This window comes from Orycteropus afer, unplaced genomic scaffold (genome assembly GCF_000298275.1).
Source record: "Orycteropus afer afer isolate SDZICR_OR568_19922 unplaced genomic scaffold, OryAfe1.0 scaffold00079, whole genome shotgun sequence".
NCBI classification, from domain to species: Eukaryota; Metazoa; Chordata; class Mammalia; order Tubulidentata; family Orycteropodidae; genus Orycteropus; species Orycteropus afer.
In genome coordinates this window covers 3,967,198-3,987,899 of record NW_006921666.1, presented here as the reverse complement: position 1 = coordinate 3,987,899, position 20,702 = coordinate 3,967,198, and the positions used below count along the sequence as shown (strand labels likewise).

The 20,702-nt window shown below is 40.3% G+C and overlaps 1 protein-coding gene across 1 annotated transcript in view; it reads right to left on the bottom strand.

Moving 5' to 3' along the window:
- VIPAS39 (VPS33B interacting protein, apical-basolateral polarity regulator, spe-39 homolog) overlaps positions 1–20,702 on the bottom strand; it is a 49,797-nt gene that overhangs the window by 22,024 nt on the left and 7,071 nt on the right. Inside the window, exons 3-10 of the mRNA XM_007941333.2 lie at positions 19,750–19,887; positions 19,065–19,103; positions 18,379–18,443; positions 17,594–17,650; positions 14,488–14,580; positions 13,962–13,995; positions 13,349–13,451; positions 11,706–11,733 (exon numbers count right to left, since the gene is read on the bottom strand). Coding sequence (XP_007939524.1) covers positions 11,706–11,733; positions 13,349–13,451; positions 13,962–13,995; positions 14,488–14,580; positions 17,594–17,650; positions 18,379–18,443; positions 19,065–19,103; positions 19,750–19,887 — 557 coding nt within the window. The remainder of the gene's footprint in view (positions 1–11,705; positions 11,734–13,348; positions 13,452–13,961; positions 13,996–14,487; positions 14,581–17,593; positions 17,651–18,378; positions 18,444–19,064; positions 19,104–19,749; positions 19,888–20,702) is intronic.

The following is a 20,702-nucleotide window of genomic DNA, read 5'->3' as shown; positions in this document are numbered from 1 at the left end:
CCTATAACTCGAACAAAAAGAAAGCAACAGCAGAAAGTGGACAGCCACCCAAAAAAAAGGGAACAATAAAGATCAGAGCAGAAATAAATGAAATCGAGAACAGAAAATCAATAGAAAGACTTAGCAAGACTAGAAGTTGGTTCCTTGAAGGGATCAATAAAAATGACAAACCACTGGCCAAATAGACAAAAGAAGAAAATGAGAAGATGCAGGTAGCCAAGAGAAGAAATGAGAAGGGTGACATTACAACATAACCAACTGAGATAAAGAGGATTATAACAGAATGTTACAAAACAACATATGCCAACAGATTTGAAAGCCTAGAAGAAAAGGACAAATTTTTAGAAATGCACTGCCTGCCTAAACTAACACAAGCTAAAGTAGAAAATGTGAACAGACCCATAACAAAAAAAGGAGTTGAAGAAGCGGGAAAAAGAAAAAAACCTCCCAACGAAAAAAAAACCCTTGGCCCAGGCAGCTTCACTGGAGCATGTATTCTATCAAACACTTAGAGAAAAGTTGACACCAATTCTACTCAACTATTCCAGAACAAAGAAAAGGAAGGAATACTTCCCAATTCATTCTATGGAGCAAGCATAACCCTGATACCAAAACCAGGCAAAGATAGCGCTAAACAAGAAAATTACAGACCAATATCCCTCATGAATATTGATGTAAAAATACTCAACAAAATTCTAGCCAACAGAATCCAACAGTACATCAAAAACTAATACATCATGATCAAGTGGGATTCATACAAGTAATGCAAGGAAAGTTTAACATTAGGAAATCAAGGTAATTCATCATATAAATTGTTCTGGTTCCCTAGTGCCGCTCTGACAAGAAATATACCACAAATGGGATGGCCTTAATAAACACGAGTTTATTCTTACAATTTGGAGGCTTTAAGCCCAAGTTCAAAGTGCCAGGCTCTAGGGGCTAGGTGAAAGCCCCTCAACCTTGGGGTCCAACTCTGCCTCCTGCTCCCAGCCCACTGGAGCTAGAGGCATTTCTTCACTCAGATAGCTGTTAGTTGCTGAAGCTGAGAAGCCTCAAGGTTGACAAGTAAAAAAGGCACAGTCCTGATGTTACCAATCCACACGGCAGGCCATTAACTTAAGTCCATTGTAAGTCCCAAGGTCAGCAGAGCATAGCAGTCTGCTGAGCAATGACATGGCTACATGCAGGTCCAAGCGTCCCATAGGCTAGAGACCATTTCCAAGGCTTCTCCTTAAATACAGGAAGCAGACCACATTCCCTAAGGCAGCTACCCAGCTGCTTGAGGTAGATCCCACCATGGAGTTGATTGCCAGTCTCCTCATGGGGATTAACTACCACCAGTTGCCCAGCCACTCAACCAGGCCCAGGCAAGTTGACACACAAACCGAACCACCACATAAATCAAACAAAGGAAACAAATCACATGATCATCTCAATCTATGCAGAAAAGGTATTTGATAAAATCCAACACATTTTGCTGATAAAACTCTCAGCAAAATAGGAATAGAATGGAAAACACCTTGAGGGAATGAGTCGCTGGGTATGGAGGGTCAGGAGCGTAGTCTACAGGGACAATAAGGTCAACTGGCATAAAATAAGCTACAAAGGCAATGTTCTACATCTCACTTTGGTGAGTAGCAACTGGGGTCTTAAAAGCTTGTGAGCAGCCATCTAAGGTGCAACTATTAGTCTCCTCCTATCTGGAGCAAAGAAGAGTGAAGAAAAACCAAGGACTCAAGAAATAATTAGTCCTAGGACTAATGGAGCATGTGAACCCCAGCCTCTGTGACCCTGAGACCAGAAGAATTAGATGATGCCCAGCTACCACTGCTGACTACTCTGAAAGAGATCACAATAAGAGGTCTCAAACAGAGTGGCAGGAAATGTGGAACAAAACTCAAATTAATAAAAAAGACTAGGCTTACTGGTCTGATGAAGACTGATGGAACCCGAGACTATGGCCCTTGCATACCCTTCAAGCTAGGAACTAAACTGTGAGCCAAATGATAGACAGGCCTATAAGGTGAACAGTAATACTACAAACTCACTGGAACAATCAAGCGTATGAGATCAAGAAGACAGCATTTTCCCAGGGATAGAAATAGGGAAATAGGTGATGGGAAGGAAGTACAAAGGGAAGAGGTTGGTGCAGGGAGGAAGTTGGAGGAATGCTGTTACAGTGTGGGAATTGCAGTAAATGTCACAAAACAGAACGTGTATGGACTGTTGAATGGAAAACCAATTTGCTCAGCAAACTTTCATCCAAATCACAATTAAAAAAGGAAAAAAAAAGGGTCTTTTGGGCAAAAATAAAATAAAAAAGAGCAAAGGACATGAACAGACCAAAGAATGCATTCAGGTGGCTAACAAACGCATGAAAAGATACTCATGATTATCAGACATTCAAGAGATTCAAATCAAAATTACAATGAGATACCACCTCACCTCAGCATTGATGGCACTGATCAAAAAAGCAGGAAACAACAAATGCTGGTGAGGATGTGGGGATACTGGAACACTTATACATTACAGGTGAGACTGGAAAACAGTTTAGCCACTATGGAAAATGGTTTGGTGCTTCCTTAAGAAGCTAAAAATACAAATTTATATGACCTAGCAATACAACTCCAAGGTATATATTCTAGAGAAAAAAGAGCTGTGACACAAATAGACACATGCACATCCACATTCACTGCAGCATTATTTACAATAGTGAAAAGATGGACAACCAAAGTGTCTATCAATGGATGAATGGCTAAACAAACTGTGGTACATACATAAAATGGAGTAATACTCACCAATAAAGAATACTGATAAATCCAGAAACATCTCACAACATGGATGAATGAGGATGACATTATGTTGAGTGAAATAAATCAATCACAAAAGGACAAATATTTTGAGACTACTATTGTAAAAATATCAAAAACAGATTTACACACAGAAAGAAGCATACATTGATGTTTACCAAAGATAAGAGTGGGAAGGAGGGAAAATCACTAACTAGATGGTAGAACCACCACTCATCTGTCAGTTTGTCATATGTGATGGCTTGCATGTTGCTGTAATTTTGGAAGCTATGCCACGGGTATTCCAAAATCCAGCAGGGTTACAAGTGGTAGACTGGTTTTAGTGGAGCTTCAGATTAAGACAGACTAGGAAGAAGGATATGACATCTACTTCTGAAAATACTGGCTACAGAGTAGAATTGCCTGAAAAGAGATTCCAAGGCTGTAAATCTTTATGGAAGCAGACTACTTCATCTTTGTCAAGCAGAGTAGCTGGTGGGTTTGAATCGCTGGCTTTTTGGTTAGCAGACAGCTTTAACCACTGTGCACCCAAGATCCCTGAAGAAAGCAAAAGGTCATTAAAAAGACAGGAAAGAAAGAAAAGACCTAAATGGATGTCAGAAGAGACTCTAAAACTTGCTATTGAAGATAGAGTAGCTAAAGCGAATGGAAGAAATGATGAAGTAGAAAAGCTGAACAATAGATTTCAAAGGGTGGCTCAAGAAGACAAAGTAAAGTATAATGAAATGTGCAATGACCTGGAGTTAGAAAACCTAAAGGGAAGAACACACTTAGCATTGCTCAAGCAGAAAGAACTGAAGAAAAAATTCAAGCCTAGACTTGCAATATGAAGGATTCTGTGAGCAAAATGCTGAATGATGCAGGAAGCATCAAAAAAAGATGAAAGGAATAGTCACTGTACAAAAAAGAACTGGTCGATTTTCAACCATTTCAGGAAGTAGTGTATGATCAAGAACTAATGGTACTGAAGGAAGAAGTCCAAGCTGCACTGAAGGCAGTGGCAAAAACAAGCCTCCAGGAATTGACAGAATACCAACTGAGGTGGTTCAACAAAGGGATACAATACTAGAAGTACTCAATCATCTATACCAAGAAATTTGGAAGACAACCGGTACCAGACCAACTAACTAGAAGAGATTCATATGTGCGTCCATCCCAAAGAAAGGTGATCCAACAGAATGCAGAAATTGCCAAATAACATCATTAATATCACATGCGGGTAAAATGTTGCAGAAAATAATTCAAAAACAGTTGTAGCAGTACACAGACAACCTGAGATTCAAGCTGGATTCAGAAGAGGACATGAAACAAGGGATATCATTGTTGATGTTGGAGGGATCTTGGCTGAAAGCAGAGAATATTCAAAAGATGTTTATCTGTGTTCTACTGACTATGCAAAGGCATTGGACAGTGTTGTTGTTATGTGCCATCTAGTCGTCTCCAACTCATAGCAACCTTATGTACAACAGAATGAAACACTGCCCAGCCCTGTGCCAGCCTCACGATCCCCACCATACCTGAGCCTGTCGCTGCAGCTACCGTGTCTATCCACCTCATTGAAGGCCTTCCCTCCACTTTACCAAGCATGACGTCCTTCTCCAGAGAATGGTCCCTTCTGACGATGTGACCAAAGTAGGCAGGACAAAGTCTGGTCATTCTCCCTTCCAAGGAGAATTCTGGCTGCACTTATTCCAGGACAGATCTGTTAGTCCTTTTAACAGTTCATGGTATTTTCAGCATTCTTTGCTAACACCATAACTCAAAAGCATCAATTCTTCTGTCTTCCTTATTCACTGTCCAGCTCTCACATGCACATGAGACAACTGAAAATACCATGGCTTGGGTTAGGTGCATCCTAGTCTTCAAGAAGATATTTTTGCTCTTCAGCACTTGAAAGAGGTCTTTTGCAGCAGATTTGCCCAGGGCAATACATCTTTTGATGTCTTGACTGCTGCTCCTATTGGCGTTGATTGTAGAACCAAGTAAGTGAAGTCTTTGACAACTTCAATCTTTTCTCCATCTATCGTGATGCTCCTTATTGGCCCAGTTGTGAGGATTTTTGTTTTCTTTATGTTGAGGTGTAATCCATACTGTGGATTGTAGTCTCTACTCTTCATCAGTAGGCACTCTACATCATCCTTACTTTCAGCAAGCAAAGTTATGTCGTCTGCGTATTGCTGGTTATTAACAAGCCTTCCTCCCATCCTGATGCCACGTTCTTCATATAGTCCAGCCTCTCAGATTTGCTCAGCATACAAGTTGAATAAGTATGTTGAAAGGATACAACCCTGATGTACTCCCTTCCTGATTTTAAACCATGCAGTATCATTTTGTTGTGTTTGAATGACAGCCTCCTGGTCTATATACAGGTTCCTCATGAGTACAATTAAGTGTTCTAGAGTTCCCATTCTTCTCATTGTTATCCACAATTTGTTATGATCCACACAACTGAATGCCTTTGCATAGTCAATAAAACACAAGTAAACATCTTTCTAGTATTCTTTGCTTTGAGCCAAGATTCATCTGACATCAGATCCATGTCAACTTCTGAATCCAGCCTACATTTCTGGAAGCTCTCTGTCAATACCATTTTTGAACTATCTTCAGTACAATTTTACTTGCGTGTGATACCAATGATATTGTTCGATAACTTCCACATTCTGTGGGATCACCTTTCTTTGGAATGGGTACAAATATGGATCTCTTCCAGTCAGATGGCCAGGTAGCTGTCTTCCAAATCTCTTGGCATAACCGAGTGAGTGCCTCCATTTGTTGAAATATCTCAATGGGTATTCCGTCAATTCCTGGAGCCTTGTTCTTCACCAATTCCTTCAGTGCAGGTTTGACTTCTTCCTTCATTACCACTGGATCTTGATCATACGCCACTTCCTGAAATGGATGATCATCTACCAATTCTTTTTGGTATAGTGACCCTATGTATTCCATCCATCTTCTTTTCATGTTTCCTGCATCATTCAACATATTACCCATGGAATCTTTTAATATTACAACTTAGGCTTACATTTTTTCCTCAGTTCTTTCAGCTTGAGAAATGCTCAATGTGTTCTTCCCTTTTGGTTTTCTAACTCCAACTCTTGGTACATTTCATTGTAATAATTGACTCAAGCTGCTCTTTAAAATCTTCTGTTCAGCTCTTTTATCCTTCGATTCTCCCATTTGCTTGAGCTACTCTCCACTCTAGAGCAAATTTCAGAGTCTCCTCTGACATCCACTTTGGTCTTTTCTTCCTTTCCTGTCTTTTTAATGACCTTTTGCTTTCTTCATGGATGATGTTCTTGATGTCATCCCACAATTTTTCTGGTTTTTGGTCATTGGTGTTCAATGCATCAAATCTAGACTTTAGATGATCTCTAAATTCAGGAGGGATATAATCAAGGTCCTATTTTGGCTCTCGTGGAGTTGTTTCATTTGTCTTCAGTTTCAACTTGAAGTCGCATATGAGCAGTTGATGGTCTGTTCCACAATCAGCTCCTGGCCTTGTTTTAGCTGAAGATATTGACCTTCTCCATTGCCTCTTGCCACAGATGTGGTCAATATGATTTCTGTTTACTCCCATCTGGCAAAGTCCACGTGTATAGCTGCTGTTTGTGTTGTTGAAAAAGGTATTTACAATGAATAAGTCATTGGTCTTGCAAAATTCTATCATGCAATCTCCAGTATCATTTCTATCACCAAGACTTTATTTTTCAACTTCTGGTGATTCTTCATTTCCAACTTTTGCATTCCAGTCACCAGTGATAATTAACACATATTGCTTGCATGTTCAGTCAATTTCAGACTGTAAAAGTTGGTAAAAATCTTCAATTTCCTCATCTTTGGCTTTGGTGGTTGGTGTGGATATCTGAATAATAGTAATATTAACTAGTCTTCCTTATAGGTGTATGGATATTATCCTGTCACAGCATTGTACTTCAGGATAGGTCTTGAAACATTCTTTGTGACAATGAATGCCATACTTCTTCAATTTGTCGTTCCCAGCATAGTAGATCATACAGTTGTCTGATTCAAAATGGCCAAAACCGGTCCATTTCAGCTCACTAACGCCTAGGATACAGATCTTTATGTGTTCCATTTCATTTTTGACAACTTACAATCTTCCTAGATTCATACTTCATACATTCCATGTTCCAATTATTAATGGATAGTTGCAGCTGTTTTTTCTTAAGCTGTGCCACATCAGCAAAAGGAAGTCCTGAAAGCTTTACTCCATCCACATCATTAAGGTTGGCTATACTCTGAGGAGGCAGCTCTTCCCTAGTCATATTTTGAGTGTCTTCTGACATGAGGGATCATCCTCTTGCACTATATCAGACAATGTTTCAGGGCTATTTTTCAGTAATATATCAGACAGTGTTTCACTGGTATTCACAAGGTTTTCACTGGTCAATTCTTTGAGAAGTGGATGGCCTCTTCCTTCTCCCAGTCTGTCTTAGGCTGGAAGCTCCAATGAAACCTGTCCACCATGGCTAACCCTGTTGGCACTTGAAACACTGGTAACACAGCCTCTAGCCTCACAGCAACACACAAGCCACTACAGGATGACAAACTGACCAATGAGTTTGTCTCCCTTAGTTGTTTCAAACTGCTCCGCTCCTGCTTTCTGGCCTTCCCTACAAGTTTCAGCCCTCCAAAAAGCCATCCACCACTGCCTCTCGGCCATCCCTATCATTTCTGGCCCTCCAAAGAGCCATCTGCCCTTGGACAGTGTGGATAATAACAAATTATGGATAACACCGTGAAGAATGGGAATTCCAAAACACTTAATTGTGCTCATGAAAAACCTGTACATAGACTGAGAAACTGTTGTTTGAATAGAATAAAGGAATACTGCCTGATTTAAAATCAGGAAAGGTATGTGTCAGGGTTGTATAGTTTCACCATATTTATTCAATCTGTACGCTGAGCAAATAATCCGAGAAGCAGGACTATATGATGAAGAACATGGCAATGAGACTGAAGGAAAACTCTTAACAACCTGCAATACACACACGATACAACCTTGCTTGCTGAAAGGGAAGATGACTTGAAGCACTTACTGATGAAGATCAAAGACTACAGCTTTTAGTATGGATTACACATCAACGTAAAGAAAATAGAAATCCTCACAACTGGACCAGTAAGTAACATCTTGATAAATGGAGAAAAGACTGAAGCTGTCAGGAATTTCATTTTACTTAGATCCACAATCAACACCCATGGAAGCCAGCAGTCAAGAAATCAAATGATTTGGTACAGCATTGGGCAACCATTCTGCAAAAGACCTCTTTAAAGTGTTAAAGAGCAAAGATGTCACTTTGAAGACTATGATGCACCTGACCCACGTCATGGTATTTTCAACCACCTCATATGCATACGAAAGCTGGACAATGCATAAGAGAAGACTACAGAAGAGCTGATGCATTTGAATTATGGTGTTGGCAAGGAGTACTGAATATACCATGGATAGCCAGAAGAACAAACAAATCTGTATTAGGTGAAGTACACCTGGAATGTTCCCTAAAAGTGAGGGTGGCAAGATTTCACCTTTTGTACTTTGGTCATGTTATCAGAAGGGACTAGTCCCAGGAGGACATCATGCTTGGTAAAGTTTAAAAAAAAAAACCTCACTGCTGTTGAGTTGTTTCTGACTCCTACTTGGGTTTCTAAGGTGGTATCTCTAAGGAAGTAGGTTGCCCAATCTTCCTTCTAAGGAGTGGCTGGTAGGTTTGAACCACCAGCCTTCTGGTTAGTAGTCAAATGCCTTAGGCACTATACCACCAGAGCTCCCTGGTAAAGTAAAGGGTCAGTGAAAAAGAGGAAGACCCTCAGCAAGATGGACTGACACAGTGGCTGCAACAATAGACTTGAGCACAGCAATGACTGCGAAGATTGAGCAGGACCAGACCATGTTCCTGTGTGTTGTACATACAGTCTCTATGAGTCAGAACCAACTGGGCAACACCTAACAGTAACACACAGTAGACAAGTGTTAATTTGGGTGATGGGAAAGGCAATACACAATATAGGTGAAGTTACCACAACACAATTGTGTTAGGCTGGGTTCTCAAGAGAAGCAAAACCAGTAAAGTTTATATATACATATAGAGAAAGAGAAATATACCTTAGGAAAATGGCTCACACATTTATAGAAACTGCTGAGTCCCAAGTTCTTGGATCAAAAGCCAAGCTGGAGGCATTTTCTGACTCACGCAGCTGCAGGTGCTGACGAGCTCAAGGTTGGCAGGCAGCATACCAACTGTTGACTCTAACGAATGAAGAATCCAAGATCTCCAGGCCGAATGGTGAATTGTTCTCTCACAGACAGTTGTAGGCAGCACAACAGGATCCCAATCCACAGAAGACTGTCTCTTTTCCCAGTATGTCCTTAAATATATTGGAAGCAGGCCACACCCCAAGGGAAACTCCCCCTCAATGAACTGGCTGCTCAATGGTGGAACCACTGAGACTATGGCCCCTAGCTGCCCTTCAGGTCTGGAATTGAACCCACAACTGTGGTTTCCAGCCAAACAAAGTACAGGCATGTGAGTTAAACATTTACCTCAAGTAGACACACACCCTGGAGAGAACAATCATGGGAGAAGGAAGGGCTGCTTATGCACAGGGAGATAGCTCAGGGTGCAGAAGAGTATGAAGGGATGGACACTGGGAGGAGGTAACTATGGGGAGAAGTGGGAGGGGAGCTGTTGCATTGTAAATTTTGGTCAATGACATGAGACAAAGTATATGTGAACTGCTGTATGAAAAGTGAATTTACTTTGTAAATCTTCACCCAAATCAAAATAAAAATTAAAAAAAAAAAATGAATTGGCTGCTCAAAACATATATATCTGATCCCATCATGGGAATAACCCACATCACAATTGCTTAAACTACATAGAATTATGGTTCAGCCAAGTTGACACACAGCTCCAACTATCACAACAATCAAGGCAAAAGAAGACAGAGAGGTAGGCAAGAATAAAAAGAAGTAATAATAAATTCTCTAACATACACAATCCTGCAACAACAGTAACAACAAACAGTAATTTATGAATGGACACAAAGGTAGATATATGTATGCTAAATAGATGTACAAGGTTGTATGGGAGTATACTCATAGGTACATATAGGTATGGTTATGGATATTTCTACATACATATTTGTAAGTGCTGCATGTATATCCATATATATAAGAGAGCACATAGGGGAAAAAGTTATGGAATCTTCTTAGACATAATCAAACACCCCTTGGGACTGAGCTAGTAGGCTTGAAGGCTAAGGACCATGGTCTCAGGGGGCATCTAGGTCAAAGGACAGAACATAGATCATAAAGATAATGTTCTACATCCTAATTTTGTGAGTACAGCCTGAGGACTTAAAGCTTGTGAGTGGCCATCAAAGATTAAACGATTGGTCTCTTCCCATCTGGAACAAAGGAGAACAAAGAAAACCAAAGACTGAAGGAAGAAATTAGTCCAAAGGATTTACAGCCTACATGAAGCACAGTCTCCTCTAACTTAAGACCAGAAAAACTAGATGGTGCTTGGCTACCACCACTGACAACTCTGACCAAGAACACAATAAAAGGTTCTGGTTAGAGTAGGTGAAAATGTAGAACAAAATTCAAATCCATAAGAAAGAACAGACTTACTAGTCTGACAGAGGCTGGAGGAAGCCCTGAGATCATTGACTTAAGACAACCTTCTAACCTGGAACCCAGAGAACACCTTTCAGCCAAATAATAATAGAAATAATAAACAATACCCAGGAAGAACATGCTCCTTAGAACAACTAACTATAAGAGACCAAAAAGGTAACATCTGCCCAAAAGCAAAGATGAGAAGGTAGGGATGGGCAGGGAAACCAGATGAATGGAAACAAGGAATTCAAGGTAGAAATGCAGAGTGTTGACACATTGCTGGGATCACAACCAATGACATGGAACAATTTGTGTATAAACTATTTAATGGAAAACTAATTTGCTGTAAAAACTTTGACCTAAAGCACAATAACATGTTCGAAAAAAAAAAAAACAAAGATCACTGAAGTGTGAATAATACAATTAAACTTTTGGTAAAATTTCAGACTTATTCTTATGTTCCAGGCATTCATTCTATGATGGTGAAAATCTCCTAAAAATCAATTTTAGCACTTGGCCAAAATGTGTATCAGGTACACTGTCAGCCTGACCTAGCCGCCTTCTCAGCCGCTATCAGGTTTCTTATCCCTCTGAACTTGTATTAGAAGCCAGAACCCCAAAACTTCTGCAAACTATGAATTGAAAACAACTAGAAACCCTGCTTCACAGGGTTTTCAAGGCTGTGATGTTCAAAAGCAGATCACCAGACCTGTCTTCTGAGGTGCCTCTGGGCGGATTCACATCACCAACCCTTTTAATAGTAGGTGAGCACTTAACTGTTTGCATCACCCAGGGAGTCCTAATCAAATCATTCTTGTTAGGTGCCGTCACATTGGCTCTGACTCACAGTGACCCTGTGTACAACAGAACGAAACACTGCCTGGTTGTGCACCATCCTCACAATCCTTGCTATACCTGAGCCCATCATTGCAGGCACTGTGTGAATCCATCTCGTTGAGGGCCTTCCCCTTTTTTTGCTGACCTGCCCCTTTACCAAGCATGATATCCTTCTTCAGGGAATGGTCTCTTTTGACAACATGACCAAAGTAAGTGAAATGAATTTTAGCCATTCTCACTTCTAAAGAACATTACATCATTTGTATTAAGATTTCACGCTCCCCAGATACTTCTCTCTTCTGAATATGGTCAATACCAAAGAAAAGGTAGCAGTTCAATTTGCCTGGGATACTGGAGGCTGGGTTTGGGCTTGGATTTCTACTAACTAGGTCCCCAACTGAAAGAAAGTCCATACTTACCGCAAGCTCTTCTGTTCTATCTAGAAACCTAGAAGAAGCACAGGGAACAGGGCATTTTATCTGTTTTTCTGTTACAGAATAACCTCACAAAATAAGACAATTACTCGAGGAAAAACACAATTCAAACTCATTTCCCTCCATAATCAAATAAACCCTTCTCAAACTTTCACCACCAGCAGCGCCTTAAACAAACACAGTGGATCAATGATCATTTCCCTGATCATTTATGACTAAGTGAAAGGCAAGGAGAAAGTGCTGCAGGGCACTAACAACTTTATGAGGTCAGCAGGCCTGTTAGAAAGGCTCAGGGCCTCCACAAAACCTACTCTAGTCCATAGCAATCTTTGAAAGATTAAAACGCTCTTCTGTGGCAATGCAAATGTTCTATATTGTTCCTGTTGTTTTCATATACCATGTACAATGTGCTTTATTTTCCCAAAAGGCAGTAAGCTCTGGAGCACAAGAACTCCTGTCTTCTGATTCCTCCTTACTCTAAATGGACTAACATTGTTAACAGCACTGCCTTGGCATAGACATGATGCCTAATAATGGCTTATTGACTGGGAAAGGAGAGAGGTATAGATAGGCAGAGGAAAATAAGAAAACATTCTGCCTTGATGAACATGTCTTCTTTTGTACATCCTTGATAACCATCTGTAATCTTGACCTTGACCAGGTAATCTGCTTTTCCCACCTGAGTTTTTGGGCAGCTCATCAGTATGTTGGAGTCACTGGATAAAGTCTTACGTTGGGACACACTTCTTCCTAAACAGAAGCTCCCTACTTTGACAATGAAGGACACAACATACATACATTTTGATACTCTAGAAGAGCTGATTCACAGGCAGTCAACCCATAAGAATGTCAGTCTAAAGGGCTCTAACAGTCTAGTCATCAGGGGAAGGAAATAATCCCCAGAGACTGCAATCAGACAGGGAGGAATACCATGATAGGAGAGCCCCCCTCCCAGCAGCAGGTATGCCTCCCCCTGACCCATTAGAATCCTACATAGTCTCATGGGCCCAACTCAAATCCTAATTGCTTCCATAAGGCTTTCCTTGGGTATCCTTCCTGAAAATTGTATTTTCTTCCTCTGCATTCCCATTGTCTTTTTCACTGGCATCACGGGACCAATTAATAAAAGATACTTTCCCAGCCACAGAGGAGGGAAAAGAAAATATACCTTTATTTTAAGTCTTTTATAAGAAAATGCTTAATAAACATTAATACTGCATACCCGCATTATGTTAAGCGTTTTGTACATGCCAACTCATTTGTTCTTCCTAGCAAACCCATGAGGTAGGCATCATCATCTCCATTTTACATATGCAGAAAATGATGCTTGGAGAGGTTGGGTACTTTCCTCCAGGTCATTCTATGAACTAACAGGTGGGACCAGTACTCAACTCAGGTGTGCTGGCTTCCATAGCCTAGATCTTAATCACCCTGCTATGCTGTCACCTTATCACAAGCTGTTGAATATTGTTAGTTAGCCCAACATGTTTCAATAGCTTGTATTTTAAGCTTTTCCAGAAAAAGGTCAGTAGCTTCTATTTTTTTTTTTTTGTATTCCCCTCCGTGCCCCCCAATGAGTGCTTTCATTAAGTACCTAATAAACTCTAGACCACATGGTCTGTTCTCACCTGAAGAGGTCTAAAAGCAGCTTGTGATCCCCTATTTCTTTAAGGAAGTGAATGAGATGTCTCAGGGCAACCTGTCGCACCTCCAGCTCTCGGAAGAGGATCTCTGGAAGGCAGGAAGAAGTAGTTAAGTGAAGAATGTGCAAAACCTATTACTCAAGTGTGAAACTGGTCTTCCTTCTCCAAACATTATCTCCTCAAAGCCTAGCTGAAACTAATAAAGAATGTTTTTTATGGTACCCATCTCTATGATTCAATCCACCATCAATACATCATGGTCCAAGGTAACTCTTAGCCACTGAGAGAGCTTTTCAGTTCTCACCAACCCAAGCACCATCAGGAAGCACTTGGCATGGACTCTGATTTCCCCAAACTAACAAAGCCACCTGTCTGTCCAATAAACAGAGGGGGCTGTGTAGCCAATATAGGTAACCGCCCTGAAGGATGAACTGCTGCCCTCAGAGATGGGATGTGTGTTCTGAAATCTCCGGCCACCTCAGCTGTCTTTGAAGCAGATCTTATGCTGGGGAGTTCGGGTCTGAAAGCCACACTGCCATTCTCCTTTCACATGTGGCAGAGACCTTGCTGACTGAAGATTTCCCTCAAAGCTTCTCACCTTTGCTCAGTGTCCTCTTCAGGAAGATCAGAACCTAGAAGAAAAGACAGTAAAGAATGAATTACTCTTTGCAACCTTTCAACACAAAGCTTTCCTCTAAGTACCTGGTGTCTAAAAATGAGGCCAGCAACTCAGCAGAAATCTTTACAGGTACAGACAACAGACTTTCCTGTATGATGGAATCTGGAAGTGCTCTGTTTCTCGGGGGTCCACAATCTCATGTCCCACACTGAGAGACAGGGTATGTGGTCACCTTCTTCTGAAATAGACTGCTCTCACATCTCTCCTCCCTTAATTATTTTTTACAAGATAGAGGAGCCAGCTTCTTGGTTATAATCAGAGTTCCACACACCATACATGGCCTGCCAATTGAGCCCTGGAACAGGCATTGCTGAGAATCCTAAACCTCAAGAAGAAAAACCTAGGATCTTTACTTAACACTTGATCCAAAACATTAAAGTCTATTTTGATTGTACTTTCTGAAACTAATGAAAACAGTTAACAACTAACCAACCAACCAACTCACTGCAGTAATGACATTTCCATCATGCATGCTCACTGCTTCTTCCAGGAGTTGTAACTTGTCCTGTAAGGAGCGGAATCTTTCTAGTGAGCAGACCTGGTGAGTAAGAACAGAGTTAGTGAGTAAAAGAGAAGACAGGTGCCTGTATTTCTCTGTCACTTGATACTAAGGAATGGGCAACAATGAAAGGCAATGTCCTTGAGGATGGCTCCTTTTTTGTTAATGCTGTGGCCCAAGGTTCCTACTACACCCTCTCCAGTTCAGCCTTATACTCTAAAGGACGGTAATATTTTGAGGAAGACTTGACTAAGTCACCAACTAGAGAGGTCACTTGTTCTGTTTTAAAAATCAGGTATAACGAGGTAGAATTTAGATACAATAAAATCTGTCCTTTCAAAGTGTACAGTTCAGTAAGTTTTGACAAATGTATACATGTACATAACCACCACCACAATCAAGATTAAAAACAATTAACCACCCCAGAAAGTTCCCTTGTACACTTTGAAGTCAATGCCCTCCTTCCATCTCCCTCCCCTGGCAACCAATGATCTGTTTTCAGTCACCGTAGTTTTGCCTGTTCTATTTCATGAAACAGAACCATACAATATGGATTCTTTTCTTTTCTGTCTGGCTTCTTTCACTCAGCACCCTGTTTCTGAGATGAATCTGTGGTATCAGTAGTCTGTTCCTTTTATTGCTGGGTGGTTTCCTGTGGTAGGGATATGCCAAAATTTATTTCTCCATTTACCTGCTGATGGGCATCTGGACTGTCTCCATGTCGGGGGCTATTAGGAATAAAAGCTTCTATGAACATTTGTGTACAAGTCTTTGTAGGGACATGTTTTCATTTTTCTTAGACTGTAAATGCCTCGCAGTGAAAATTCTCGTTGTGTGTCATGTTTTAACTTGGTAAGAAATCATGAGACTATTTTCCAAAGTAGTTTTACCTTTTTCACGACCACCAACCATGTATGAGTTCTGGTTCCTCCACTTCCTCCCAACACTTAGTATAATCAGTCTTTTTAAGTTTGCCATTCTAGAGGCCAGACAATGGTATCTCATGGTTTTAATTCACATTTTTAAAATAGCTAATGATGCTGAACATCTTTTCAAGTGCTTATTGGCCATCGGCATATCTTCTTTTGTGATGTGCCTAGCTAAATATTTTGGCAACTTTTTATTAGGTCTAACTTATTAGACAATAAGTTTTTGATAAGACAATAAGTGATTTGCAAGGAAATTTTTTTTTAAATTTTTTATTGTGATTTGGGTGAAAGTTTACAGAGCAAACCAGTTTTCCATTCAATAATTCACATTTCATGTCACTGATTGCAATTTCCTCAACATAACATTACTCCTCCAACATCCTCCTCGTGTTTCTCCTTTCTGTTCCTCCATCTCTCGTAACCCTTCCTGCCTTCTGAACTTTGTTCTTGGGCAAATGCTTCCCTTTTGATCTCGAGTGGTTGATGGTTCTCAGGCATGTCTACCTTCTACCAAGAGTTATTGCCCACCTTGTAGACCCGTCTATTGTTTGACTGAAAATTCAGTTATGGGAGTGAGTTCAGTTCCAGATCTAAAGGGTGACCAAGGGCAAGAGTCTCAGGGGTTCTACCAGTCTTTATCTGATGACTAGTGAGCCTAGTCTTATTTTTCCTTTTTTTATAATTTTGAGTATGCTCCACATTTTTCTCCCACTCTATACAGGACTTCTAATGTGATTCTTTTCAGAGTAGTTGGTAGTGGTAGCCAGAAGTCATGGAGGTTGAGCTTCACATGGTCCATTAGTCTTTTGGACTAATTGTTTCCACATGTCTTTGATATTCTTCACTCTTCTTTGCTCCAGATGGGAAGAAACCAATAGTTGCATCTTAGATGGCTGCTCCCAAGCTTTAAGACCCCAGTTACTACTCACCAAAATAGGGTACAGAACATTGTCTTTGTGGACTATATTGTGCCAACTGACCTTTATAAGGAATCCTTTATGTATTCTGGATTGGTGGTGGTGGTGGTGGGTGTCATAGAGTTGATTCTGACTCACAATAACCCATGTGACAGAGCAGATCTGCCCCATAGGGTTTTCTAAGTTATAGTCTTTATGGTAGCAGATTGCCAGGGGTTTGAACCACCAACCTTTTGGTTAGCAGCCAAGTGCTTAACCATTGTGCTACCAGAGTTCCTTTATATACTCTAGATAAAAGTTCTTTATAAAATATGTGTTTTACAAATATTTTTTCCCAGCTATGGTTGGTTTTTCATGTTTTTAATACTGCTTTCAAAGAACAAAGTTTTTATTTTTGATTAAATCTATTTTATCGATTTTTTTCTTTTATGGTACATGTTTTTTGTGTCCTATATTTATTTCTGCAAGCTTTACAGTTTTAGCACTTAGTTATATCTAGGTCTATAATCCATGTTTTGCCTATGATGTCAATTCTTCCAAAATTGATCTATAGATTCAAGACAATCCTAATCAAAATCCTAGTGGCTTTTTTGTAGACACTGACAAACTGATAGTAAAATCTACATGGAAATGCAAAGCATTTAGAATCACCAGAACGAGTTTGGGAGAGAAGAACAAAGTTGAAGTACTTATATTGCCTGACTTCAAGATTTACTACAAAGCTACAATAATCAAGACAGAGTGGTACTGGAATAAGGATAGATAAATAAAGCAATGAAACAGAAGAATCCAGAAATAGATACACACTTACATGGTCACCTGGTCTTAGACAAAGACACCAAGGTAATTCCATAAGAAAAGGTTAAGCCCCTCCAAAAGTAGTGTTAGAACAATTGGAGGTCTATCTGGGAAAAGAATTAACCTCAACCCTTACCTCACATCATATATAAAAGTCAATTTGCAAGTGATCATAGACCTAAACATAAAAGGTCCTTCACTCTTAAATGTACTTTCCTCTCTCATTCATCACTCTTTCCCCATGACTCCATTAAAGCAACACTAAACCCTGGGGACTTTTGATCTTAGTAGGTTCATTTTGCTCCTGAAAACCACTTCATTTAACTAATGAAGAGAGAACTCAAGAAATCCTCCCTGTGGGAACAAGTTGCCTACGTTCCCAAATCCCACATGAATACTATCCCTTACCTTCCCTTTCCGGAGGCGTTGCACTGTGTCACTGAGGCTCCAGTCATTACTGTAATCCTAAAATATTAGTAACACATGAATCGCAGGAAGTTAAGGGATCAGAGTATCAATGGACCATCTCCTTACCTCAAACTCATAGTCTTAATCCCTAAGGGGGAAATATTTTGTGGGAGGGAATGGGTGAGGAAAGAAAACGAAAAAGTGGGATGGCCTTATTCTGAGTTTCTGAAGGAAGTAGAATAGGCAGGAGGAAATGGATCAAAGAAGGAATGAAGCATCTTGTTAAACAACCCAGTAACCCTATGCCTACTGATTTCAACTCTTAGATACAATTAGAAATACATTTTGGAGACTCCAATCAATGACTCTGGCTAACAGAAAGAGGGATGTTCTTTTGAGACATGTTATTTTTCTAGACCTTTGAATACAGTTTCTTGCAAAAAATCATTTTTTAATATATGCCTCATGGTAATATGAGCTTCACCAAACTTCTAGACCACAGTAAAGATCACTGAGTTTCAAAGTACAGCCTTCAAAAGGCAAAAAAAAGTGTGCTAGAACTGAGTCAGAAAATAGAGATTTTGAGTCCAAGTTTCATAATTCACTAGCTGTAAGACGTGAGGCAAGTGCTAATGTTTAGAAATCCAGCTTTCTTATCAATAAACAGGTGTAAAAATAATAACAACTCTATTTACCTCAAAGAGGTGGGAAGATTAAACAAGATAATGTAAGTCAAGTCATTTTATAATATGTAAAATGTCACACCTGTGTAAGCTATAACTCACCCTATACTCTCCTTTGGGCCTCCCCAGTTCTGGAGCATAGCTTTTGGCAGGTGGGTCCGACAGAGCTAAAAACAAAACACAAAAACAAAGCTAGGCAGCTGGTTCAGAAGGGCACCACGAGTCTTGCTTCTTGTCAGACCTTTCCTCTAGTATTTCCTTCTCAAACACAATTTTTTGAAAGAAATTCGGCACTTCTGAGGCATCTTTTTGGCTCAAAAACAAAAACAAAAGGAGCTCTGGTGGCATACTGGATAAGGCATTAGACTGCTAACCAGGTCGTCAGTGGTTCAAACCTACCAGCTGCTCTGTGGAAGGAAGATAGAGCAATCTACTTCCATATAGACTGACATCTTTGGAAACCCAATGGTGGTCACTCTGAGTCGAACAGACTTGATGCCAGTGTGTTTTTTTTTTCTCTCCAAGGCATCTTTTTGGTTCAAAGTAGGTCTTAGCTCCTCCCCATAGACAGAATCCCTAGAAGTCAGCCTGTACTGCCCCCACCACCTAAGCCAGATTAGTTTCCACCTCCTTACACAACATTAGAAAATTTCTCTAATAACAATGGTAGATTTAGAACAAAGTTTATCTGACCATCTGATTGCCACCTATCCCTAAGCCTCTCCAGACTATAACCCACATCAGTAGTATTTCCCACAGCAATCAAGAGAAGAGGGTCAAATGCTTACCATCAGAAAGGGACTGGAAACTTCCAAGTCTAGTTCTGCCTACAGGTAAAGAACACATGAGGGAAGAGATTAACTGTTCAAGTCAGTGCAATCCAGACTTAGTTATGGACACGTGGTATAGAGCATTATGCAATATAGGAACACAGGGCTTAAAAAAGCTTTTATTCCATTTCAGAAATTTCAAACACCTCTTTAAACAAGTAAGGAACTCTGGTGGTGTAGTGAATAAGGCATGTGGCTGCTAACCAGAAGGTCAGCTGTTCAAATCTACTAGCTGGTCCATGGGAGGAAGATGGGGCAATCTAATTCTGTAAAGACTTACAGCCTCAGAAACCCAGTGGGGGTTGCTATGAGTTGGAATCGACTCGACAGCAGTGAGAAAGTGAGCTTAAAAAAAGCAGGGAAGTATCTTGGTCTAGGCAAATCTCCTCAGTAACCATCAGAGGGTTCATGGCAACTTTGTTGACCATCTTCAAGAAACCCCGTTTAACCCCTCTGAATTTCTCTTACTTGTCTGTCTCCCATCCCCCAAAATTCAGCTCCACTGATAATTCTTTATCTTTCCATAGTCTTTTTCTTCCAAATTAAATGCAAATATAGCCTGAGCATTTTTCTGAAAAAAAAAAACAAAACAAAACAAAAAACCGAAAGGACAGTCCCCTTGTCCTTTAACCATCATCTTTACCTTTAAAAAAGCTGCTCAAGGAGTAGGTAGAAGCAGGTTTGGACAGCTGTGTATAAAAGCTGTTTCGGTTCTTCTGTTCACGTCCCTCATGGGTTGACCCACTATTACTAGTAGTCTCTTTGATGGTCCAAGAAATACCTGCAAGATAGTAAGGACTAAATCAATAATTCTCATCCAAAATAAATAAATAAGATAAAAATAAATCCTTGTCCATGTAGGAGATCCTGCTGGAGAGAATGGGAGAACAATGTGCAACAAAATGCAAAATCATTTTAAAAAAAAGGGGGGGGGGCCCAGGTTTGCTGGTCTGATAAAGCCTGGTGGAACCCCTGAGACATGGCCTCTAGCTGCCCTTTAGGTCTGGAATTGAACCCACTCCTGCGGCTTCCAGCCACACAAAAGATAGGCATGTGAGCTGAACATTTACATTAGGTAGATACACTCCTTGGAGAGATCAAATGTAGGAGAATAGAAGGGCTGTGTATGCACAGGGAGATAGCTCGGGGGGCAGGAGTGCATGGGAGTGAAGGACACAGGGAAGAGATAACTATGGGGAGGAAGTGGGAGGGGAACTGGTGCATTGCGGGAGACTGCAGTCAATGTCATGAGACAAAGTGTATGTGAGCTGCTGTACAGAAAGTGAATTTGCTCTGAAAACTTTCACCCAAATCACAATAAAAATTAAAATAAAATAAAAAATCTTTGACATCCAACATTCCAGTAAACTCTAATAGCTTTTCACTAGAGTCCCTAGTCCTTTGGCCAACATGAGCTCCAAAAACTGGGGCAGGGATAAAGGAGTGAACGAAATAATCAATAGAAAAATGGGCAAAGAACATGAATAAACAGACCATAGGAAATTCAAATGGCTCTTACACATATAAAAAGATACTCAACTTTCTTTTTGAAGTGAGAGCCATGACAAGAACAGATATATGCACACCCATGTTCAT